A 24,488-nucleotide genomic window follows, 5' to 3' on the forward strand; every position below is an offset into this window, starting at 1 on the left:
TCCCATCACCCTCACCGAGAGAAATGAGGCCCCCCTCCATGATCCATCGGTCAGCACAGCCTCTGCCTCTCCGCCGTCTGTACACCCCACGCGTCCCCTCCACCCCGACACACCTGTCTCGGCCTCCCATGGGTGTCACCTAACAGGATGCCTCCTGCAGTCAGTCCGTCCTCCAGTGGCCACCAGGGCGATCCTCGGCCCAGTCACTGAACTCATCACTGTCCTGCTTAAACCCCTTCAGGGACCCCACTTCTCACAGCTGTGACCTCCAAGCTATGTCGGGTCTCGGAACTGCTTCAGAGACTACTGCCCAGATGGAGGGCCAATGGGGCAAGAACCGGTCGCCCCTGCTGCCCCCAGAGCTGTCGCTTTCCTGGTTTTCTGTAAGCAGAGGCAAAGCGTCTGAAACGCAAACGCCAACCTCCCCTGATCTGGTTCTGCCCATCTGTCTGGCTTCACCGCCTGCTTGTCTTGGCCGTCCATCTTGCGTTCAGCTGTCACTGCATCAGCAAGGCCTTCCAGAAAGCCCTCCCGCCAATAGCTGACTCCCTCCCGCTGCTGTCGCCACGGCCACTGCTCCCCTAGAGCACACACACCTCTCCGGTTTGCCCCTGCGCTCCATCTCGCTGCAACACCCTGGGTGGGGCCTCCTCACGGCAGCAGGCCGGCCCCACGCACGTGCATCCCCCCGACTCGTCACTCTCCCTCTGAACACCCTTCAGAGCTTCCCAGTGGCCTCCAGCCCCTCAGCACAGCCCTGTGGTCCTGTGGCACAGGGGTCCTGCCTGCCTCTCTCGGCTCGTCTCCTGCCAGCTCAGCCGGGCCCCACACTGGTGAGGTTCCACCTCTGCAGGCCGCCCCTCTGCTTAGCATGCCTTTCCTCTCCTCCCCCCAGTCCCCACCGTGAGCGCTAACCCCCCTACTCACTGCAATCAGGCAGCACCTCCTCCAAGGACCCTCCACGCCCACACCAGTCCAGCCTGGGCCCCTGCACTCCTGTCACGCCCAGGACAAGTCTTCAGCTAAACTCTCTCTTGAGCACCTAACCTCCTCTGAGATTCCTGAAGGGTGGGCCCCGGTTCCGGGGTCTCTCAGGGTGCCTGGTCTCTAGCACTGCACTGACAACAGCGGGAATGACGGGTGCTGTTCTGTTCACGGGCCTGTGCAGCTGCAGTTACCTTCCTGCCCTTCTCCTGCACGCTGTTCACCACGCGCTTCACCTCACTGGCGTAGGCCCCAGCTGGATCGGGGTGGTCCTCCCGGTAAAGACCCCGGTAGGTGTCTGGCAGAGGTGCCTGTGGGGAGTGACAGCACCATGTCATCTGGGCTGGGGGCTGGGCACCGACCTGTTGCCCGCTTGGGCAGTGCATACCACATGGACCCACTCCTTCTGGCCATCCAGGTCTCGGAACTTGTAGGGACTGATGTCGATCAGGGAGCTCAGGTGACCGTGGTAAGCACTGAGAGGAGAACAGAGAGGGGCTCAGGCCCAGGTGGCACACACTCCACGGCCCGGCCCCGACAACTGTCTCCCCACCTCAGGAGCTTCAGGGCAGACCAACCTGACACAGCCCCCGAGTCCTAGGGCTGGGAACCAGCACAGTCCTGGGAGCCTGGGAGCAAGACTTCCTGAGAGGCTGCTTACTAGCTCGGTAATGGTGACTAATCATTTAACCTCTCTGGGTTCAGTGCTCTCCTCTGTGAAGTTGGGGGCGGGGGGCTTGGTTTCCTCCTACAGAACTGTAATGAATCCTGGATGGGATAATGCTCCAGCCCTGGGCCTGGGCCCCGTGCATAGCAGATACTCAATAGCATCAGGACAATTTTCATACCTAAAATGTGGGGCCAAGTCTCACCACCTTACAAAGCATCCTCTGCTCCCAGAAGAGAGGCCCGGGGGAAAGAGCCCCCTGGTGTATGCAGGGGTGTCTCTATGGCCAGGTCCACATGCTTTCCTCCACGAGCCCAGGCCCCTCATCCTCCTGCCCAAGGCACTCAAAGCTAGAGCCTCAATGACCCCCAGTAAGTGGGCCCCGGCTTCTGGAAAGGGCACTTACTGGTCTAATACCACGACGTCCCAGTGTTCCGTGTACTGGCGGGCCAGCCTCAGGGCCAGGTCATTGGCTTCTGACCTATGACAGAAAAGGAGGGCAGTGCTCAGACAGCTGTCCAGGTCTTTCCTCCTGGATACCTGCTTCCTACAGAGAACAGGGAACGAGGAGCCCTTCCAGCAGCAGGAAGAGTCTCAGGATGCTATTTGTGAGTCGTCTGAGTTCATTCACTCAATGAAAATTTTACCAAATGCCTTCTATGTTCTATGAGCTGGGAGGGCGGGGCAAGTAGTAAGTCAAACAGGTCCTGGCCCTTCTGGAACTTATATTCTAGTATGCGTCATGAAAGCCAAGCCAAAGCAAACCAAAAACAACAAAAAAAGGAAAGAATGATCATTTTGGTAAGTGCCCCCAAGAGAACCACACAGGGCCTCCGTTTAGATAAAGGGCTGAATTGTGTCCCCCCAAATTCCTATGTTGAAGTCCTAACTCCTAGCACCGAAGAACGTGACTGGATTTGGAGACAGGGCTTTCAAAGAGGTGATTCAATTAAAATGAGGGCAGCAGAGTGGGTCCTAGGCCAGTTGGACCCGTGTCCTCCTAAGAGGAACTGTGGACATACAGAGACACAGGAGGGGTGCAGGCACAGAAGACTGAGTGAAGACGCAGCAGGAAGGTGGCCAATCACAAACCAGGGAGAGAGCCTCAAGGAAGCCAAAGCTGCTGACCCCTTCTTTTGGATGTTGGCCTCCAGGAATAGGGGAAATACATTTGTCACTTAGGTCTCCCAGTCTGTGGTGTTTTGTTACGGCAGCCTAACCTAATACAGGGGTCAGAGAAAAACTCTGTGAGGAGACACCACCTGAGCTGTGGCCCCACAGGGAAGGTTCTAGGCAGCGTGAGCAACACGCTCAAAGGCCCTGTGCAGGAAAAGTGCTCAAGTGTGCTCAGGGAACCGAGACGGCACAAGGGAGGCCGGGGGCAGCACGGGAGAGGAAGTGGGGAGACACTCAGGGGCCCTGGAAGGTGCTGGATTTTCTTGTCAGTGCTGTACCAAGCTATTGAAGAGAGTGTTTTTTCCAGAAGATTTTAAGTTATCTCCACACCTGATGTGGGGCTCGAACTCACAACCCAAGATCAAGAGTCACATGCTGCACTGACGGAGCCAGCCAGGCACCCTCGAGAGTTTTAATTGGAGAAGGGACATGATTTAGCTCCTACCTGGGGAGGAAGTCTCTGGCTGGGTGGGGCTGATGGAGTAGAAGGGGATGGGAGGAGAGCTAGGAGGACACCATGGAGAGCAGAAAGATGGACGGAGTTAGAAGACAACCTGCGGACAGACGACAGGGACGTGATGGGGGCCTGGGAGGAGGGTGTGTGGCTCCTGCCTGGAGCAGAGATGCAGATAGTGCCGCCTTTACGAGGTGAGACAGGGTGGGCATGGCAGTGGGGGGGGTGTCCTCCTGGGAATACCCGGGAGAGCCAGTGCCACGGTCCCACACCAGCTGTTGACGGAAGACCACCAACTCTGTTTGGACACATCAAGTTGGAGACGGTCCGGTTGGAACCTTGAGGCTGGAACACATGGGAAGCATCTGGGCTTGAGGCACAAATTTGGGAGTCACCAGCACGCGGATACTATGCTGGCCCACAAGACGGGGTGAGACCACGGAGGGAGAGGGCTCAGAGAACCAGCTGCTTAGGACCGGCCCTGAGCAAGAGAGGAGGAGCAATCAGCCGAGGAGACAGGAGACCGAGGCATGGCCAGAAGCTGGCAGAAACCCCGCAGCATGAAGCATCCTGGAAGTAAGACCAGAGAGCACTTCCAGACAGTGGTAATGCTGAGTCCACTGCTGAGACAGGGTAAGACAAGGACAGCAAAGACATCGCTGGATTTGGCAACGTGGAAGTCACTGGAATCCAGCCCGAATGTGGCGGCGTCAACTAGCAACCCTGCCCCCACTGCCCAGCCCAGGAAGCTGACTCCTGGACCCAGCTCTCTGCTCCTCCCGGAGAGGCTCTGGTTCCGGCTCTGCCTTCTCCCACGTGGATGACCCCGGGCAAGCTGGATCCTTTCTCTGAACTACCATTTCCTCATCTGCAAAGCGAGGATGGGAAATTCCACTTCCTAGAAATGACCGGGGACTGGTGCATGAAGAAGACATCACTTTGATCCAAATGCCGCGACGCGGGATTTGTGGGAATGTTCTCTCCCAGACAGGCTGGGCTGGTTCTATGCACAAGTCATCATGTGCTGACGTGCATCATCGCTTCTGTCCCCACTGCCACTCTGGGTGTGAGCGACCATCACCTGTCAGCTGGCTGTTGAACTGGTGCCTAACCCTGTCCATTCTCGCTCTTCCTCGGCCCCCGATGACATCACTTGCCTGATTAAAACCCTCAGACGGCTTCCCGAATGCTCTCAGGATCAAAACAAACTCCTCACTTTGAATGTATCCGCTCGTACCTGCTCCTCTCCCTTTGGGTCCTCAAGTGTGCACAGGGCCTTTGCACAGGCTGTTCTGTGGGCTGCGGGACCCTGACAAGAATACTTCCAACCGGGTGGGCAGCTTCCTTCCTCCTCATCAGCTCCGTGCCTGGTAGTGCTCCTTCAGGGCAGCCTTCTCTGACCGTCTCTGAGCAGGAGCAGGCCCAGGGCCCCCCACTGCTTCTCCATCTCATCAGGCCCCTTACTTCTCCTCCAGACAATGACCCCCCCACCTTAGGAATTCTGCGTTTATGTGAAGGACCCCTAGTGACGAGGGCGGGGATGTTGGCCGTAACCCCCCAGCTGTGCCAGTGTACTCATAGGGCAGAAATAAAGGAACGTATGACCTGGGTAAGCCCCAAGGATGATCATGGAATGGAGGTAAAGGCATGCCTTACGAAGAGACCAGAAAACTGGATCCAACAGAGCCAGCACCCAGGTCTACCGGCTGAGCCAGGGCAAGCCTGGCTCTCCCCCAGAACACACTGGGTCCACTACACGAGGTTTCGCCTGCGGGAGCAGTTCTGTCTGTCTCCACCATCTCACCCTCTGGTCCGGGGAGGCGGGGGCGGGGAGCTGGCCGAAGTCCACTTACCCAGAATTCAGGAAATAGAACACACAGAGCTTTTCCGGCAGGGTCTCTGCCAGCCTCTGTGCGTAGTCCACGATGTTGTCGTGCAGGTACCGGCTGTTGGTGTTGAGCACCTGGTTCTGTCCGTGTGCGGCCTGGACCACGAGAGGGTGGCAGTGCCCGACTGGGAGAGAAACACCTGTGTCACTCAGCGGCTCCGCTCAGCTGGCCCCACTGGGCCTCCCCCAGCCCCGGGCCATAAACCTAGCCAGAAGAGAGCAGTTGGGTGGGAGAGGAAAAGGGGGGGGCTCAAGATGGTGTGTGTGTGTTGGAGTGGGGGGGACGGAGACGGCGGTTCTGGACAGGGAGACCTGGAAAGGAGTCCCGGAGATTCTGGCAGAAGGAAAGGCTGCTGGCGGAGACCCTATCTAGAGAATCCAGGTCTTTAGGGAAGCTTCTTGAGGCCGGTTAGGCAAAGACGGGATGTGGGGAATGTCTGTCAGCAGGCTTGACTTCAACTAGTCAGTGGGGGGCTGGAGGTAATGTGGATTGCCAACAGCCGGGGATTATAACAGTGACCATGTGCTGAGAGCTCACCACGTGCCAGGCACACTCAAAGCAAATTATTTGAATTAACTCATTTATTTCTCCAAAACACCTTGAGGTGAGGTGCTAGTATGATCGTGTCTGTTTTGCAGATCAGCAAACTGAGGCACAGAGAATTAAGTAGCTTGCCCAAGATCATAAAGTAAGTGGAGGGGAGGGATATGAACCCAGTAGTCTGGACTAGAACCCCGGCTTTTAACCTCTACTTCATTAACCCCTATTGTGCCTGTTGGGTCAGACTCCCTTTCGTTCCATCAGTTCTGGGGGCCCCACCTGGATAACTGAATTCCTACCTCAGTTTCCTCGTCTAGCACTTGAGAAGGTCCCTGGGGCTGAAGCCCTGCCATGACCCCCAGCACTTGGCCAGGGCCCTGCCGTGTGGCTGGTCATGGCCAGGCTGACACTCTCTGAGCTCACCATCAGTCCCAAGTGGGCCTGGACTTCAGACCTAGGTTTCCGACTCCTGTCTGGTTTAGCACAGCTACCACCTGGATACTCTAGAGTAGCTACACCAGAAAGACTGGGCTCCTCTGCTCAGCTTAACCCAAGTTCTCCACACCTCTCTGCAATCTCAGGATCCCCCTGGGACCAGGTTCACAGCCTCAGCCCGCTCCCCTGCCCTGCCAGCCCGAGGGATGATACTAACCATGAGCCACATTGTTGATACAATCCAGGTATTCTGCACCCTGTTCGTCATACAAGTACTGTCCTTGACCCCGGACAATCTTAATAGGATCCTCCGGAAAAAAGAGTCTGCAAGAATCGCTGTGAGAACAAGTGGACAGCCATGTCTGAAGATCTGAATGGAAAAGTCCACCCACCACAGCCTCCCCCCGCCCTTTTCTGGGAGGGACAAAAGGTTGAAGGGCACAGTGGTGCTTCCTTGTCTCTGGTCCCCCACTGTATAGGTGGCTGGAAAGGAGGAAAGTGATGTGTTAAGAAGCTGCTAAAACTGAAATTGCTGAAGTCATTTGAAGGCTGTATGACCTTGCTCATTTCTGCATGTGCCCCCATTAGTCCCTGGGATCCCAAGGAAAGGTGGCTGCCCCAGACCCATGGGGACTCCTTAGGGCAGTATTTCTTTGCTGGGATGGGTGCGAGGGAGGGCGCCCCCTTTACGTGGCTGGCGCTCAGCCCCGAGTGGTCCTTGCCAGCCAAGCGTCTCTGCTGTCCCGCTGGGTGTCAGCCCCAAGCTCTGGCCAGAAGCTGCCTCACAGCCCCAAGTGCCGCGGAGAGCACGGGTGGGCTTTCTCTAAGGCTTCTTGGGAAACGCCCCTCCCCGCCCATGCCCACCCTTCGTCCGAACTTTGAGCCTCTTCCCGGGTCACCCGCAGGCCAGGCCCAGGTCCGGGGGGCGGGCGAACCCTGGGGGAGGTCCTCCCAGGTGCCAGGGCAGAGGCCTCCTCCGAGGGGCAAAGGCTGCCCAGAGCCGGGCAGCGGCCGCCGCTGGGGGCTGCCCGGGGAGGACGCAGTGCGGGAGGCGGCCGCGGGGACCAGCTGCTGGCCGCCGGGTCTGGCGGGCCGGGGAGCTGGAGCCCGCTCGGGGCCCGGGGGCTGGGGTTCCTGGGCTCCGCGGGCTCCGCGCCCGACGTGCGTGCGTCGTGCGTGAGCGCACCGCCCCGCGCCGCCGTCTCGGTACCTTATCAGCCGCCGCCTCAGGGCCAGAGTCTCGGCCTTCCCGCGCCGATCGGCGGCCATGGCACCCGGCGGCTGGTTGCGCGGAGACGCTTCGCCGAGAAGCCTCTCGCCTGCTCGGCCGCCAGACCCCGCCGCGGCCCCGCCCCCGCCGCGGCCCCGCCCCCCCGCGGGTTCCCTCCCTGCGAAGGGCTCCTGGGTGACCCCGCGGCTGCTCTGTATCGCTGCAGAGTTCTGAGCTCAGGGTGTCTTTATACACCAGCCTTCCTGGTGTATAAAATGGGTTGCCCCGTGAGCGTTAACTGGGAATGTGTGACAGACACCTATGCCAGGGCCTGGTTCACAACAGGAGCCTCAGGGGAGGAGATGAGATCATCAGGGCTGGGGCCCGACCTAGGACTCCCCAGTCTCAGGAACAAGCAGCAGGAGGGCGCAGTGTCACTGCTAGGACTGACCAAGGGGGTCATGGGCCTGGCTAGAATCCAGGCAGGGTGAAGGGACACACGCAGTGTTTTGGCAGGAAGAGCGTTGGGAGGCCTGCTGGGAGACCCCGGGGCCGGAAAGGACAGGGATTGTGCTCCCCAGACACACAGCAAGTGTGCAGCCGAGGCCAGACTCCAGCTCGGCTCTGCCTGTCAGTCCAGTGAGTGAGAAGCAATCGCTGGCCCCCAAGGCGCTGGGAAGCTGGGCAACCAGAGAGATAACCCCGACTTGGGTGGGGCCCCGGGACTTTCTGCCTTGACAAACCCAGAACAAGGGCCCTAGGTTGCAGCCTGAGCAAGCTGGGGAAGGGGAGGTTCCTGCTGTCCCTCCTGTCACCTTTCAAGAGTCTCAACCCTCTGCTTTGCTCCCTCATTGCTGATTTCTTCATCTCTTCCCCCCACGCTGTAAAATGCTTAAGGTATTTATTAAAGAACATTTGGAGTTTCTTTTTTTTTAAGTTGTGGTAAAGTGTACAGTTCAGTGGCATTTTAAGTACATTCACGTTGGGCAACCATCACCACCATCCAGCTCCAGAACTTCTTTGTCTTCCCAAACTGAGTTAGAAAGGAGTGGAGGAAGGGCGCCTGGGTGGCTCCGTCGGTTAAGCATCTGCCTTCTGCTCAGGTCATGATCCCAGGGTCGTGGGATCGAGGCCCACATTGGGCTCCCTGCTCAGCGGGCAGCTTGCTTCTCCCTCTCCCACTCCCCCTGCTTGTGTTCCTGCTCTCACTATCTCTCTCTCGCTGTCAAAAAATAAATAAAATCTTGGGGCGCCTGGGTGGCTCAGTTGTTAAGCGTCTTCCTTCGGCTCAGGTCATGATCCCAGGGTCCTGGGATCGAGCCCCGCGTCGGGCTCCCTGCTCCGCGGGGAGCCTGCTTCTCCCTCTGCCACTCCCCCTGCTTGTGTTCCCTCTCTCGCTGTGTCTCTCTCTGTCAAATAAATAAATAAAATCTTAAAAAAAAACAACAAAAAAACACAAAAAATAAATAAAATCTTAAAAAAAAAGGAGTGGGGGAGGGGAAGTCTGAGAGTCCCGTTTGGGCCCCATCTTTGGCCTGGTCTCTTGCCCACACACAAGCCTCTTGTGGCCCAGGGCAGCGCAGAGAAGTCAGGTTGGCTCAGGGACTGTCCCTGCCTTGGGGTAAGGGTGAGAAGGTTGCAGTCAGGCCCATATCATAGCTCATCTACTCCTGGGGTGTCTGGGTCCAGGAGGCAGTACCAGGAGGCTGGAGGTCAGAGCAGGCTGGGCCATTTCTGGGCCAAGAGTGTCTCCAACACGTTCAGGACCACAGCAGGAAGCTTCGCCTTCTTCCTGCTCAGAAAAGCCCACTCCTTGCCTCCACGCTCAGCACTCCTCCGTTACCTCGAGGTACCACCGGAGGCCTAGAGGGCAGGGGGTGGGAGGAAGGGGCTGAATCCGGATTTGAGTGTCAGCAGTGTCCCCCAGTCACTGTGACAACCACTAGCACCCTGTGTGTTCCTAGCAGTATCCTGGGGATCAGGAGGCCTGCGTAGACCTCCTCTTCCACCTCAGTTCATCTGGAAAAGGAGATAGTAATCCTTGTGGTTAGTCTAGCCGCCATGGCCGACAGCGGGGCTCAGTAAATGTGCTTCCCTCGCTTTGGAAGGGGGGAGTCTGAGGCAGAGAGACACGAGGCTCTCAGTCCTTGAGGCTCAGCTGTGAGGCTGGGAACAAATCCCGAGTCTCAGCTGGGACCCCGAGCACATCATTCTTCTCCGGTCTCTTGCCCCACCAACCCAAGGTTTTGGAGGACTCCACCCGCTCTGTACTTTGAAGCTTGTTGAAATTTGCAGACCTGATGATACACGGTCCGAGGCCACAAGGGGGCAACAATGGGCTATGAATGGACTTGTCTGGCCAAGGGAGCTCCGAGGTCGGTCGGGGGGGAAGAGGGTACATGTGGTTGCCACCCCCAGGAGGATCGGACTGCCAATCACCCAACATCTTGACACTGCCTAGCCGACTCCATGCCCTGCCAAACAATTTGGAAGGACCAACTGGAGGCTATCCAAGAACCTGGGCCCAGTCTGCCTGTCACCCTGTCTTGGCTGTACATCCCTGGGCAGGTGACGAACTGCTCAAGAACCTCAGTTCCCTCATATGTACAATGGAAACAGGGACACGGATCACATAGACCCTGTCCTTCACAGGACTGGTTATGGGATCCAGTGAGGCACCTGGGTGGAGGGAGGAGTGGATTACAAACTGTCGAGTACATTCGATCTGTGAGGTTCTGCTGGGGCTCCAAAGGATGCTTGGATACCCAGTGATCTCCATCAGGCACCCGAGCCCCACTGTGCTTCTGTCCCTGTCCATAATCCTGACTTTCCCAGTGAGCCCCACAACCACCCAGCTGAGCCCATTACCCCCAGAATGGTAAGAGAGAAATATTGTTGTTTCAAGGTAAGCTCTGGGGTGATATGTCATGCAGCATTCATTGGTCATCGGATCAGGGGGGCATATGGGGACTCCGTGATATGAGTGAGTGGACACAGGGCTCAGACGGTATATGGCAGGGCCAGGCCTTGGGTCTTTCTAACTCCAAACCCTCTCTTTGCCCTGACCCTGAACAATCCTCTGGTTTGTTCCTCTGGTTTCTGGGGTGGCTCTGACCCAGGGAGTGTCCCCCTTGTCCCTCCCCACCCAGAGGTGCTCAGGGGCAGTGTGCAAGGACAGGCACACCCAGACACACATTGGGGTTTATTACACGCAGTGATATCCATCTATACAGAGAAGGGGGGCAAGCCGCTGTGCTGGAGGCGGCAGCTGGGGACTCTTGTTGGAGGTGGGGAAGCCTCTTTCCAGAGCACCGGTGGCTGGGTCTCAGACCCTCCTGCGCAGGCTGGCCCGGAACCAGCCCCAAGGCCCTCTTTGTCTGCACAGCTCATCCAAAGGACCAGTTTTGGCAGGCTGGCCAGAGTCTTCTCCCGTGGGAGAGTTGGGGCCAGTGAGACCCAAACTCTGAGCTGCAGGCCAGTCTCCTTGGGCTGGCAAAGTCTCATCGTGACCCTCTTCTGGGTGCTGCGAGATACCTGGGAAGCATCAGCCCCTCCCGTCTGGGACCCCGCCGTCCTCTGCACTCGGGGAGCATGAGGCTTCTTTGCAGCTGGGTCCTCAGGTGGTGGTCAGAGTGCTTGGCCTCTCCTCCAGACCAGAGGACACGTGTTCTCATGGCAGCTGCACCCCTGAGGCCTCCTGAACTCGGTGGGAGCTAGAGCCCCTGGGGGCTGGGCAGGAATCTTGTCCTGCCCAGGGGAACCTGGGACCCAGAGGGGTCCCGAGGGGTGGGCAGCTGACTGTGGCTGAGTCCAGAGGCCAGAGAGGCTGGGACAGCTGCATTTACCGTCCAAGCTCTGGGCCTTTCTGGATGGAGCCGGCCCCAGGGCTCTGGAGCTTTGGGGGTGGGGTGGGGTGGGGTGGGGTAAGTCTCTCTGCTAATCAGGTGGCCGAGGGCCCAACCCAGCATCTCTGCAGCCTCTCCTGACCCAGGCGCTTTCACCTTCGTCTCCTTCCTGGGAAAGCCAAGTCCCAAGGCTGTCCCCCCACGAGGACACAATTCCCCTGGATTGGACTGTCTGCTTTCCTGCCAGCTTCCAATGCTGATCATTCTGGGGCTGGGCCACGCACCCTCTTGAATGTTATAAGGACACAGGGGGTATATCCCGTGAAAAAAGATCAATATATTACTGTTTTTTGTTTTTGTTTTTTTACAAAAATTAAAAATGTCCACACGCATCTGTACAGGTTGTGAGCTGGGTGCGGGGGTCACTGGAAGAGAAGGGAGAGACCGAAGGTGAGCAAGGAGGCCCCAGAGGCCCCACCCTTGTCTGGGCATCCTGTCCTGCCCATTTCTTCTAGAACACGCGTGCCCCAGTCCTCTCATCCCCAGCTCAGGGCTTCTACCTCCTCTCAGTGGGGCAGTTTAGACAAAATCCCAGGCTTTGTCCTGGCTGGGCCAGGCACTGAGTGAGCCCAGGGTGGGCTGTGCCCAATCACCCAGGACCACGGCCCCAAGCCTTGAGCCACCTGATGGGAGAGTCAAAACTAGGGTCATGTCATCATGGGGAAACCCAGCTATTCAGGTGCTGTTGGGGAGCCGCAGATATCAGCCCCTGGGGGCCCCCTCGTTGTCCTCCTCCTCCCAGCCTGCCCTAGAGACTCTTCCCTGCAAGGTACCTTATGCCAGCAGCCGGGCACGGGCAGCCCATCGGGGCCCTGGAAAAGAAAAAGGTTTCAGTGATGGGGCTGGGGGACTGATGAGCTCCCTGCACTCCATACACTCTTGCCCTGGGTGTCGGGAGGTGTAGCCCTGGGAGCTGCCACACGAGGCCAATGGACCCCACCGAGGCAGGGCACGAATGCTTGTCCACCTGGGTAGTCGGGTCACGAGACAGGTGGGCCTCTCACTGCACTTGCTCTGAGTGCATCCCTACGGGGCTTTGTTTGTTGGGACACCTGAGCAGGGGACAGAACCGGGGCACCGTGGAGGATCGGGGATTGTGCTGGAATCTGCTGGCCAGGAGATCGAAGCTCCTGACGCTGGCTCTGGCCCCTCACGCGGGGGCCTGACAGCTCTAGGGAGTTTCTTCAAGAGTGTTTGAAGGACAGTCCAGGAAGCAGGATGCCCCTGCAGCCTGTCCTGGTCCCTGTGTCTGGGTCTGAGGGGCAGACGGGGCAGGATGAGGCTCTCAGGGTAGAGAGCGGGGTGGGGGTTGGGGCACCAGCAAAGCCAACGCTGGCTCAGCACTCAGACACAAGGTGGGGTGGGGCGGGTGTCCCAGGCAGCCCGGAGGGCGGGGGAGCTGGAGAGGGGCCATGGCTGACCCGTCAGTCAGCCTAGAGTCTCTGGGGAACCCCGGCACGGAAAACACTTCACTCTGGAGGCACCCATGGGAGCACAGCCCCCAGAACTGCCGTGGCCGCACCAAAGGGAAGGGGGCAGGAGGGGCTGGAAGGAAGGGAAGGCAGGACAGAGGAGAGGGGGGTCAGAGTGGTGGGCACAGGTGCCCGGAATGCCCTGCCCTGCCCAGCCCCACCCAGCCCAGCACACAGCACACAGCAGGCCACATCTCATACCGCAGGGCAGGGCCCCCTGGAGCCCGGCGCCCCTCGCTTGCCTCCACATTTGGGATTCTCCTGTTTCAAAGACAAAGGCTGAATGACTTGGATGGAAGTCTCGGCCCAGGGCCTGGAGCAGCGAGGCTGGGCCCCCCGCGTCCCCCTGCACTTTATGCCTACCACTCTGCTCTTCTTGTCTTTTTCTCATTCACCCCTCAAGCCATCTGGGGGTAGGGAGTAGCACCCTCACTGCATGGATGGGAAGACTGAAGAACAGAGGACCGGGCCTCTGGGATCCCTCACCCAGGATCCCCCTTTGTTAGGCGGCCGGCACGCATTGGGGCTGGGGATGGCCGGGTATGGCTATCTGCTCGGTCTTAGTCTGGAAACGCCCTGCTTTGCTGCGCTCCACGTCAGAGTCTGATGTGTGAACCCTCCCAGCCCTGCAGGGAAGGGAAGTGAAGTGTGGTTCCATCAGGCCTGTGGTCTGGTGGGCCGAGAGAAGGAAAGGAGGAAGGTGTGGGGAGCAGGGAAGGATTCTGGGGCATGCAGAGGAGGTGCAGGGGCCAGGTGGGGCCACCCACACCAGCCAAAGCCTCCTAATCCCCTTTAGGGCCAAGGAAGCTGAGAAATGAGGGGCGGTGACGCTGGCAAGGACTCTGCCCCGGGGAGGGGGTGGGTCCCCCTGAACCATGCCCCTGAAGGGATTCAGGACCAGAGCGAGGGGAGCCTCCATGATGGCAGGGACAGCCATGGTGGTCTCTCGGGACTTGCAAGTGAGCTATGAGGACAGAGAAGACATAGTCCCGAGGCGGCGAAGACCTGGGGTGGGGCTCCCACTCTGCTCCGACACGTACCACAGGACATGGCTGGTCCAGGCCCGGCGGTCCTGGCTCACCCTTCTGGCCCTTCACGCCTTTCCGGCCCGGGACGCCTCGCTCCCCCTGCACAAAGAGGGAGATGGGGGCATGGCCATGGCTGCCAGGCCCAGGACCCCTTTTCCACTTCTCAGAGGGATGGGCCTCCAGCTGGCAGCCATCCCTGTCGTGCTGCACCCGCCTCCAACCTCCCCCTGCCCTGGCTCCTTTCCTGCTGCCCCCCTTCTCTCCACGTGCTCCCCACCTTCTCTCCACGTTCGCTCCGGTCACCTTTCTCTCCTCGGGGCCCAGGGAACCCCTGGCCAAAGGAATAAAATGAGGTTTGAGGTTTGCTCTTGCTCTCCGTTCATCTCCATGCCCCTCCCATCCGTCACTGCCCTGCCCCCATGCCTATTGGTGGCAAAAACTGGGCCCGGTCCAGCTCCTAGGTGACACGTAGGCTGGGTGCAAGGCTGGTTTAGAGACAAGCGTGCATTCAGGACACCAGCGCTGCTTCCTCCACGGGAGAACAGTGCCGGTGTCTCTGGACAGACGCCCTCAGGCAGAGTGGCCAGCCAGGGGCTTTCTCTTGCGTCTCTGTCCCATGCAGCTGGTGCTGGCCCAAGCGTGGCTAGGGACAGAGACTCAGGAAACTCGGGATGTTTGTGTCACTATATTTGCCAGACTAAGAAATCATGACCTCCGTTCTCTGCCTCTGGCTTGATCTCTTATGCCCCTACCCGCCCATCCATCCATCTGTCCATTCGTCCATTTGTCTATCCACTCATGCAACCAACATTTCTAAGCATCCACTAGGAATTGCGTTGTGGGCTGGATACTGAAGACAGAGAAACGGATTTGATGGGTCTCTCCTCTCCCCCTTTTTATTTTCTGTGTCTGAGGATGTTTTGACATCTTGAACTTGCTGGGCAGGGACAGGCTGCCCCGCCCTCACGCCCGCTCTTAGGGGTAACAAAGGGCGGGCCTGGGAGCACGTTTCATATGTAAACCAACAATCCCCCCCCCCCCCCCGTCATCCCCCTTATCTGCCTCTCACGCACAAGCTGATACTTCCTCTGCCCTAAATTATCCCCAGGCCGGGTACCAGGACGCCAGGGGCCACCCCTCCAGCCCGGAGCCCGCCTGCATCGTTCATACTTGCCCGTCTTCAACTGTTTCCTGTGCCCGGCCTGCCTTCCCTGAGGAAACCCCCATAAAAGCTCTGCCCCCCCCACCCCTTTCTTTCCCCCCACCAAACCTGGTGCTTCCCCATGGGTCACTGCATAGCGAGGTGAGCCCTTCCCTCGGGAACCCTAATAGCCCACTCTCTCTTCAATGGCATTGACCTCTCTGGGTCGTCACTCGGTCACCTCCGTAAATTAAAACCCCGCAGGAACAAATGGGACACTTCCCTCACGGTCTAACATGACAGGCAAGAGGGCAGAGAAGATGATAGTCGATGCTCAGTGACACAGGATGAACCAGATGCCATGGGGTCCCGGGGAGAGGGGCTGTTCTACCCGGGTCTGAGATCAGGGAGGCTGAGCAGAATTCCCCATGGCAGCTGGGCCTGGTGGAGTGGGCGCGGGGCCGGAGGCTTGCCAGCTAGAGCAGGTGGGCATGGCTTTGAGATGCTGCTCTGAGCCATGAAGGCCACCGAGGCCACACTCTGGACCTCCCTGGGTCCAGAGGGTGAACAGGATTCAGCATTGGCTTCTTCTCTGGACCGTCTCAGGGATGGACCACCATCCTCCCAGTCAGAAACTCTGTGTGTCTGCAGTTGCTCTCCAAGGGGACATTCTCTCCTCCAAGTCCAGGGTGGACACCAGAGTCCCTGCAGCCCTGATTCTGGTCAGGGAGCATGTGATCAGGCCTGGCCAACCAGGGCACTGCATTTCTTATGGCCAAGTTGATGTTTCAGCATTGACCCAACTGGGGCCAGTGAGAACTGATGAGTCTTTTCTAAAAGGAGAGTGAAGCACATAGTCATTCTCCAGGGTTTGGGTCTGGGAGGATGTGGGTCTGGGGCTATTGCCTCCATCCCATCACCACACCTAACTTGAAATGATACCCCCACAGCAGAAGCACAGATAATAAGCTTGAGAGGCTGGGTTGTGTGGGTTTTGCATTGTCCCTCTGGATTTTTCAGTTAGGAGTCAGTTTAAGCCAGTTTGAACTGTTTTCTTTTGCTGGCAACCCAGACACTTGATCCAATCAACTTTGGACTAATATTTCCTCTCCTCTCCTTCCCACAGTAATGTCCTAGCTGAAGCTTCATCATCTCTCACCAGGATATTGCAACACTGCTCTCCTCACCTTCCTGTTCCAATGCATCATCCTTCCGTCCAGTTATCCATCATCCATTCACCCATCATCCATCTACCCATCTTCCATCCACCCATCATCCATCACCCATCTTCCATCCATCACTCATCCACCCATCATCCATCCATCATCCATCTATCCATCTTCCATCCACCCATCATCCATCCTTCCACCCATCCATCATCCATCCACCCATCTTCCATCCATCCATCATCCATCCACCCATCATCCATTCATCCACCATCCATCCACCCATCATCCATCCTTCCACCCATCCATCACCCATCCACCCATCTTCCATCCACCCATCACCCAATCACCCATCATCCATCCATCCAACCATCCATCCACCATCCATCCAATCATCATCCATTCATCCACCATCCAACCACCATCCATTCATCCACTATCCATCCACCCATCTTCCATCTACCCATCATCCATCCACCCATCTTCCATCCACCCATCAGCCATCCTTCCACCCATGCATCACCCATCCACCCATCTTCCATCCACCCATCATCCATCCATCCATCCACCATCCATCCAATCATCATCCATTCATCCACCATCCATTCATCCACCCACCATCCAACCACCCACCATCCATCCACCCATCTTCCATCTACCCATCATCCATCACCCATCTTCCATCCACCCATGATCCATTCTTCCACCCATCCATCACCCATCCACCCATCTTCCATCCATCCATCATCCATCCACCCATCATCCATTCATCCACCAATCTTCCATCCACCCATCACCCATCCACCCATCATCCATCCATCCATCCATCCACCATCCATCCAACCATCATCCATTCATCCACCACCCATTCATCCACCATCCATCCACCCATCTTCCATCTACCCACCATCCATCCACCCATCTTCCATCCATCCATCCACCATCCATCCACCATCATCCATCCACCCAACTTCCATCCATTACCCATCCACCCATTATCCATCCATCCATCCATCTTTCATCCACCCATCACCCATCCATCCACCCATCATCCGTCCACCCATCATCCATCCACCCACCATCCATCCACCTATCTTCCATCCATCCATCCACCATCCATCATCCATTCATCCACCATCCATCCACCCATCATCCATCCACCCAACTTCCATCCATTACCCATCCACCCATCATCCATCTACCCATCAACCACCCATCACCCATTCACCATCACCCATCCACCCATCATCCATCCATCCATCCATCCATTCATCCATCCATCCATCATCCATCCACCCATCATCCACCCATCACCCATTCACCATCACCCATCCATCCATCATCCATCCATCCATCCATCCATCCACCATCCATCCACCCACCCATCATCCATCCATCCAACCATCATCCATCTACCCATCATCCACCCATCACCCATCCACCCATCATCCATTCATCCACCATCCATCCACCCATCATCCAACCACCCAACATCCATCCAACCACCATCCATCCACCCACCCATCTTCTATCCATCCATCCACCATCCATCCATCCACCATCCATTCACCCATCCATCTTCCATCCACCCATCATCCATCCACCCATCTTCCATCTACCTATCATCCATCTACCCATCATCCATCCATCCACCATCCATCCAACCATCATCCATCTACCCATCATCCACCCATCACCCACCCACCATCACCCATCCACCCATCATCCATCCATCCATCATCCATCCATCCACCCATCTTCCATCTACCCATCATCCATCCACCCATCTTCCATCCGTCCATCCATCCACCATCCATCCATCCATCCACCATCCATTCATCCACCCATCATCCATCTACCCATCATCCACCCATCACCCATCCACCCATCATCCATCCATCCATCCATCCACCCACCCAACTTCCATCCATTACCCATCCACCATCATCCATCCACCCATCACCCATCCATCCATCTTCCAGCCACCCATCATCCATCCATCCACCCTCATCCATCCATCCATTATCCATCCACCCATCTTTCACCCACCCATTATCCATCCATCATCCACCCATGCATCATCCATCCACCCATCTTCCATCCACCTATCACCTATCCATCCATCCATCCATCCATCCACCCATCAAGTACCTACTCTGGGCTGTGAACTAGACTTGGCACTGGGGACCCAGAGGAAACCAGTCAGTTGGGAGTCCCAGCCCTGAGGAAGGGGGTCACATCCAAGCCCAGCAGATCAGATTACTGTACGGTCAGTGCAAGGGCAGAAGCTACACACAAGAAGAGCCTGATCACTGTGAACGATGAGATACTTACATCTAGTCCTGGCTCCCCAGGTCTTCCCTGAAGAGAGACAAAGAGGACATGTAAGGGGCCAGGGAGGGGGTGTTGGGAGCACTACTGCTGGGATGTTCAGCCTTGTGAGTTGTCCACAAGCCTGATTTCTGGCTCTGGGATGGTGTAGTGCAGGGGGTTGAGTCCCCAAGGCCGAGTGACACCGTAAACGTGCAGCCATACTTGGTAGGCATTAAAGGAAGGTCGTTACCTTCTCTCCTTTGGTTCCTGGCAGCCCGATAAGGCCTGGCGGGCCAGCTGGCCCCTGGGTGGAAAAGGAATGGGTCAATTACAGGAATTAGTTATAGGAATTAGTGCCCCAGAGGGATAAACGAGGCTCATGACACTCACAGGCAGGCCGCTGGGGCCTCTCTCACCCAACACACCCTTCTCTCCCTTTACTCCATCCAAGCCCTGGAAGCAAAGAGGAGACATCGGTCAGGGGGAAGGGCTCAGACAGACAGCAGGACAGGAAAGCTTGGGGCCTCAGTGTGAGCTGGGGAGTGCAGGGCAGAATGGACACCAGGCTCTCACGGGCTTGACCCCAGCTTCCTTCCAGTACAAACAGTAACCAGAACCCACACATGGGCTCCCTCACACCCATTTCACAGATGAGTAAAGACAGAGCGAGGGGCAGGGACAGGTCCAGACGCACAGCCAAGAAGCAGCAAGGCTGAAGACCCGTCGGGTTTCTGAGCCCCAGCCTTGGACCTCATCCCTGACAGCAGCTGCCTCTTCTAAACACGACCTCGGGAGGGCCGTGGGGTCAAACAGAACCAGAAGCAGCACATCTGGTCGGGCCATGTGCTTGGCCCCGCTCGGCTGTGGGATTCATGTCTGAGTCCCGCTGGCCTCTGGGCTGGGGAATCAGAGATGTACTCTCCCCCAGAGTGAGTGGAAGAGAAACCAGACCTAGCAAGCTGTGAAGCCAGCTGGCCTCCCCCACATGGGGCACATGGGCAGGCCACACTCACGGTTTTAATTTAAGAGCAGAGATCATGACATTATGTAATACACACCAAACCCAAGACTTCATGTCCAGCCTGTGGGCAGTTGAGAGACAGCTCTGTGCGTAGGGGGCAGGGGGGAAGCGTGTACAGAATGGGGGCATGGCACAAGGAGGCAGAGGCTGCAGATGAGGGCTCGGGCAGAGGGACAGGGTGAAAGTACAGAGTCCCAGTGTAGGGCTGGGGGGCACCAGCTCTGAGGACATCAGGGAGGTTGTGCTCCAGGGGATTCAGAATGTTCAGGCCCTGGGATAATACAGAGCTGGTTTGGGGCCAAGTGCAGGGCTCTCACTGCTAATTAGCAAGACTTTCTGGAACTATCCAGGCTGGGCATCTGCAGTGAGTAGAGGGGTTTCCAGAACTTACCTTGGGACCCTGGATTCCCTGAAGGCCCTGGAGGAGGAGGAGAGTGGTCACAAAGGCTTATAGGCCACTCACTGGCCCCGTGGCCCTGACCTCTGCAGACTCCCAAGCCCAGACCCAGGCTCTCCCATATTGCTTGATGTGTCCCCTCCCCACCAGAAATCCTGTCCTCCCCTGGGTCACAGCTCCAGGCCTGGGCTCACCACCCCCTGCATATCTCAGCTACTTCACGCCAAACGTTCTTACCATGGGGCCTGGGGGACCAGGGGGCCCGGGGGGCCCCGGCGCCACTATGATCTGGGCCTAGGAAGCAGTCAGAGATGGGTTAGTCACCCCCGCCCCGTCATACCTCACTCGCCCACGCTTGAACGCACTGGACATCAGATGAGCACTCCTGGAGGGGTGGTGCTGGGCCCTGAGCCACTGGGCTGAGTCTCTCCAGAAGGGCACTGCCTGGTGGGGGGCCCAGGGGCTGGCCTTTGGGGTTCTCAGACGGGCCTCAGTTGGAGGACACAGCCCGAGGTGCCCCCTTCCCCCTCCCTCGCTGCCCACAGAAAGGTGGCCTTTCTGTCCCAAGGTTCGGGGCCCCTGGGCCAGGCATTGAGGGGAGACCCTGGTCCTCAGCAGCCCCCCTTACCAGGCTCTCCCGTAGGCTGTCAGATGCCGACTCTCCCTTTTCGCCCTTGCGACCATCGGTGCCCTGTAGGACAGCCTGGCCTTCAGCCCTTTCTGCCCATCACCAGACCCACCACCCACGGTGGTCAGCACCTCCCCTGCCTTCCCCATGAGGCCTCCAGCAGCAACGATGAGTTGGCCTTTGCAGCTTGAAGCAGTTTCCCCTAAATTGGTGACACGCTCTGGGTGCCCAGCAAGTGGGTGTTTGGAGAGCACACTGACAGTTGTATAAATTGTTTCCTGGGAGGCAAGGGGGCACCCAGCTCTCTAGCTGAGGGAGCCCCGTGGATGGACATCAGATGCGAAGAGGGGGCACCTGCTGGCCACTTGAACCCACAGCTCTTTCTGTCCAGCCACAATGACTGTGACGGTGGGTATTTTGTCATGTGGCCAGCCACCACTCTCAGCCCTGTTGGGCAGGCCCTCGTGAGTGGGAGGAGGTTATCATCCCCATTTTAGAGGTGGGGAAACCAAGGCCCAGGGAGGTCAGGACACTCGTGCAGGCTTCCAGAGCCAGCAGGGGACAGAGCAGGATGCAAACTTGAGCAGTCAGGGTGGGCTCTAACCACTCTTTGTGCCACCTTTGCGGAGGCCTTGGGAGGTAGGCGGTAGGTCCGTGTACAGAGGCTCAGAAGACCAAGCAGCGAGGGCTGAGTCCGAGCTTTCTTTCCAAGGCTCGGTGCCCCTGGACCAGGTGGAGTTGGCAGGGCCCCAGCGGTGCCCCCCTCCCCCGCGGCTGCTGTTGTGGGCACACATTGGCCCCGGAACCCCACAGGGGGCAGAGTAGGGTGGGGCCCACGCAGCCACCTACCGGGAGGCCCGACAGGCCCATCTCGCCCACCTCCCCTTTGGGTCCGGTCGGCCCAGCCTCTCCCGGGTCTCCTTTGGCTCCTTTGGGACCCTGCGAGCCACAAGAACAAGGGGTTGGTAGAACTCAGCAGCTATGCTCCCTTCCCCCACCCCAGAGGGTCCCCAGAGCTTAGTCCTGGCCAGGCTAGACCCCCACCCCTACGTCTTCATCCTGGGTCCCTGCCTCTGGCCCAGGCGGTGAATGCACCGAGGGGCCTGGATGAAGACAGGGGTGCAAGGGGGGGAGGGGTGGAGGGAGTGGGACTGGGCAGCCCCTGCAGGGGCTCTTACAGAGCTTGGTGGGGGTCAACCCTGAGCTCGCATCTCAGGAACCTGCACCGGGAGCCTGCAACCCCCACGTACAACCAACCATCCACCCAGTGCCCCTTCCGGCCACTCATTCTCTCTCTCAGCCAATCATGGAACGTCCAAGACGCGGCCCTAAAGCTACCGCCATGAATGTCCAGTGATGCCCCTGACACTGTGCTGTGTGTGGGGGGACACACAGGTGTGTACTTACAGCAATACTCATAGGACCCAGGGTAAACGGGAACGACATTAGCTAGCATTTGAAGACTCTTCCCTAGATTGCGCCCCGCACACTGCTCTGTGTTTTCCACACACACAATTATGTAAGTCTTACAACTGTGACCATCCTCCCCTCCAGGTGAGGATCTGAGGCTGCCAGAAAGTGAGCAGCTTGCCCAAGGCCTAAGGGCAGAACCAGGACGTGTGCCCAGGCAGCGCACTCTGTCCTGTGGCCTCTAACTCTGTGCGCACACACACACACACACATACGTATGCACGCACACACATGCACACACGCAGCCCACCACTAGGCACCAGGATCACCAAGCAAACGAAAGGCCCAGAGACCTTCTCTCCGTCGATTCCCGGGGCACCAGGCAATCCCAGCTCGCCCTGGAAGGGAACAGAAAGCAAGAGAGGTTACGGTGTCCCGTGGTCCCCAAGAGGGCCTTGTGGCTGGGCTGCCTCCTCTCCCCGATCAGCACGATGTCCCTGGGTTGGATCCCTAAAGTGGGTGGGGTCCAGGAAGGTGCCCACTGGGTGCCCAGCACTCTCCTCAGCTCCTCCGGGCAGATGCAGACCAGGGCTATAATTTACAGTCTGGGAAGTTACAGCTTGGGAAACTGAGGCTCGGGAGGGATCCAATGACTCGTTGCAGGCCACACAGCCCAGGGCAATGGCCGGGACCAGATCTTGCGATTTCCATGTCTCCTGAGCCACGCAGGCAGGCGGTAAACGATGTGTACTGGCCAAAAGAACGGCTACGTCTGCCATCTATGGGACCTGGGGACGTCCCGAGGGCTTACGCGTGTGACTGGGGCTTCCAGGGAGGAGCTAGGGCTGGGAGCAAGGCATCCAGCTTGGTTAGGAAGGAGCGGGGCCACGTTCTCTGAGCCCCCAGGAGCTGGGCCGGGATGCCAGGAGAGAAGAGGGGTGAGCATGGCAGAGAGGAGAGGGGAGGTGGACGCTGGAGTTAAGGGGCTTGCAGGGGGCCACACAACAGGCCTGTGAACTCACCTTGGCTCCGGGGATCCCAGGTGGGCCTGGGGGCCCCTGTGGCCCGGGAGGACCCTGTATGTGAAAGTCAAGCTGGTCAGTGTTTACGCAGGTCCTCCCCCGCATTGCTGGCTCACCCCTTCCCCCCAGGGGCCAGGGCTCTGTCGGGCTGGCCTGCAACAGGTTGAGGGTCCTCATAGCCTGCTTCCCACCCAGTCCCCCGACTCTTGTCTTGCAGCAGGGGGGGGCAGGGAGGTGGCACCAGGGACCGGGTGGGATACCACGGTGTCCACTGCCACAGTGGGTCCAGAATCCCCCTACCTTCAGAGCTAGTATCCCCCAAATATAGATTTCTTCACAATACTCCCCTGCTCAAGATCCTGCGATGGCTCCCTATGGCCTCTTGCAGCAAGCATAAATCCCCTGTTGGCATTCAAGGCCAGCTAACAATGTTATCCCTGACAGTGGCCCAGCACTGCCCTCTCTGTCCCTCCCGTGAGCTCTCTGCCCATCGGCTCTGCTGCCGGCTGTCTGCTAGTGCTGGAGAGTCCTGGGTAAGGGATGGCACCCGCAGCATCTCTAGGTCTGACCCCGCTCCCAAGCTCCCGCTCTGGCCCAGGCTTCCCACAAACCACCTGCCCACCGTGGCTCATCGTCGCCCTCCAGACTTGTGCCCCCTCCTCAAGGCTGCACCCCGCCCAGCCCCTCCTCCCAGCGACCTGTGCCCTCCTTGCTGGCACCTCCATGGAGACATCTCTGGTCTTCCTATCTTCCTCCATCCTCCCACCCAGGCCCAGAGCCCACCCCCACCCCGCCATGGCCTCCCTGCCTCCAGTTGCCCCCACACCCACTTTTATTCACCTTCCATGCCATTCCTCAGCTAACCTGCCCACAATATGTATGTGTATATATATATTTTAAAGATTTTATTTATTTATTTGACAGTGAGAGAGAGAGAGAGTGCACAAGCAGGGGGAGGGGCAGAGGGAAAGGGAGAAGCAGGGAGCCCAACTCGGGGATCAATCCCAGGACCCTGAGATCATGACCTGAGCCGAAGGCAGACGTTTAACCGATGGAGCCACCCAGACACCCCACAATATGTATTGTGAACCCCACTTCTTGGCTCAAGAACCAACTGTGGCAGCCCACTGCCCATCGGCTGGAGGCATCATTCCAATCTGGCATCCAGAATCTTCCTCCTGCCTCCCTGCACTCAGGCTGCTTCTCCAAGCAGGGCCTGGACACACCATGCCTGTGCATGCCCTTGGGCCACGCCACGCCACACCACACCACACCACACCGTGCAGGCCTGGAGTGGGCCACAGTTACCATCAGCTTGTACTTCCCCGAGGCCTGTGGGAGAGAACTGGAATGGAGCTCAGGTGGGGTCAGGTGCCGAGGGCCCAGTCTGGTCTCTGATGCCTGCCCCTCGCCCTCCCGAGCTCCCTTCCTCGGGAGTCGTGAGTGGCTTGCACCCAACCCCTCTCCCCACGGGGGATGGGTCCCAAGTCTGTCGGCCACCGGGCAGGGCTCAGTGGCCGCGCATCTCCTGAGGCTCCTTGGGGGCAGGCCGGGCCGCTGTCATCCCCCCACCCCAACAGCTACTAGAAGACCTAGCCCTCCAGTCTATGTTCCCCGGGAAGGTGCCAGG

General features: G+C 58.2%; 2 protein-coding genes across 4 annotated transcripts in view; both read right to left on the reverse strand.

The window, feature by feature from the left end:
* Window positions 1-7,488, reverse strand: part of PHYKPL (5-phosphohydroxy-L-lysine phospho-lyase) — a 35,337-nt gene extending 27,849 nt beyond the window's left edge. For all 3 annotated transcript variants that reach the window (XM_031029989.2, XM_081827253.1, XM_081827254.1), the window contains exons 1-6: window positions 7,356-7,488; window positions 6,363-6,481; window positions 5,135-5,294; window positions 2,058-2,132; window positions 1,373-1,460; window positions 1,179-1,295 (exon numbers count right to left, since the gene is read on the reverse strand). In XM_031029989.2, the coding sequence (XP_030885849.2) occupies window positions 1,179-1,295; window positions 1,373-1,460; window positions 2,058-2,132; window positions 5,135-5,294; window positions 6,363-6,481; window positions 7,356-7,414 (618 nt within the window). In that variant the 5' untranslated portion in view covers window positions 7,415-7,488. The remainder of the gene's footprint in view (window positions 1-1,178; window positions 1,296-1,372; window positions 1,461-2,057; window positions 2,133-5,134; window positions 5,295-6,362; window positions 6,482-7,355) is intronic.
* A 3,050-nt stretch (window positions 7,489-10,538) lies between these two features.
* The window catches only part of COL23A1 (collagen type XXIII alpha 1 chain), a 290,389-nt gene continuing 276,439 nt past the window's right edge, over window positions 10,539-24,488 (reverse strand). Inside the window, exons 17-29 of the mRNA XM_081827261.1 lie at window positions 22,859-22,912; window positions 22,190-22,234; window positions 21,276-21,365; window positions 20,427-20,489; window positions 20,036-20,092; window positions 19,793-19,819; window positions 18,771-18,833; window positions 18,631-18,684; window positions 18,402-18,428; window positions 14,038-14,091; window positions 13,773-13,859; window positions 12,034-12,072; window positions 10,539-11,625 (exon numbers count right to left, since the gene is read on the reverse strand). Coding sequence (XP_081683387.1) covers window positions 11,623-11,625; window positions 12,034-12,072; window positions 13,773-13,859; window positions 14,038-14,091; window positions 18,402-18,428; window positions 18,631-18,684; window positions 18,771-18,833; window positions 19,793-19,819; window positions 20,036-20,092; window positions 20,427-20,489; window positions 21,276-21,365; window positions 22,190-22,234; window positions 22,859-22,912 — 663 coding nt within the window. The 3' untranslated portion in view covers window positions 10,539-11,622. The remainder of the gene's footprint in view (window positions 11,626-12,033; window positions 12,073-13,772; window positions 13,860-14,037; window positions 14,092-18,401; window positions 18,429-18,630; window positions 18,685-18,770; window positions 18,834-19,792; window positions 19,820-20,035; window positions 20,093-20,426; window positions 20,490-21,275; window positions 21,366-22,189; window positions 22,235-22,858; window positions 22,913-24,488) is intronic.

Source organism: Leptonychotes weddellii, chromosome 7 (genome assembly GCF_054177405.1).
Source record: "Leptonychotes weddellii isolate Sample4059 chromosome 7, ASM5417740v2, whole genome shotgun sequence".
Classification (NCBI taxonomy): Eukaryota; Metazoa; Chordata; class Mammalia; order Carnivora; family Phocidae; genus Leptonychotes; species Leptonychotes weddellii.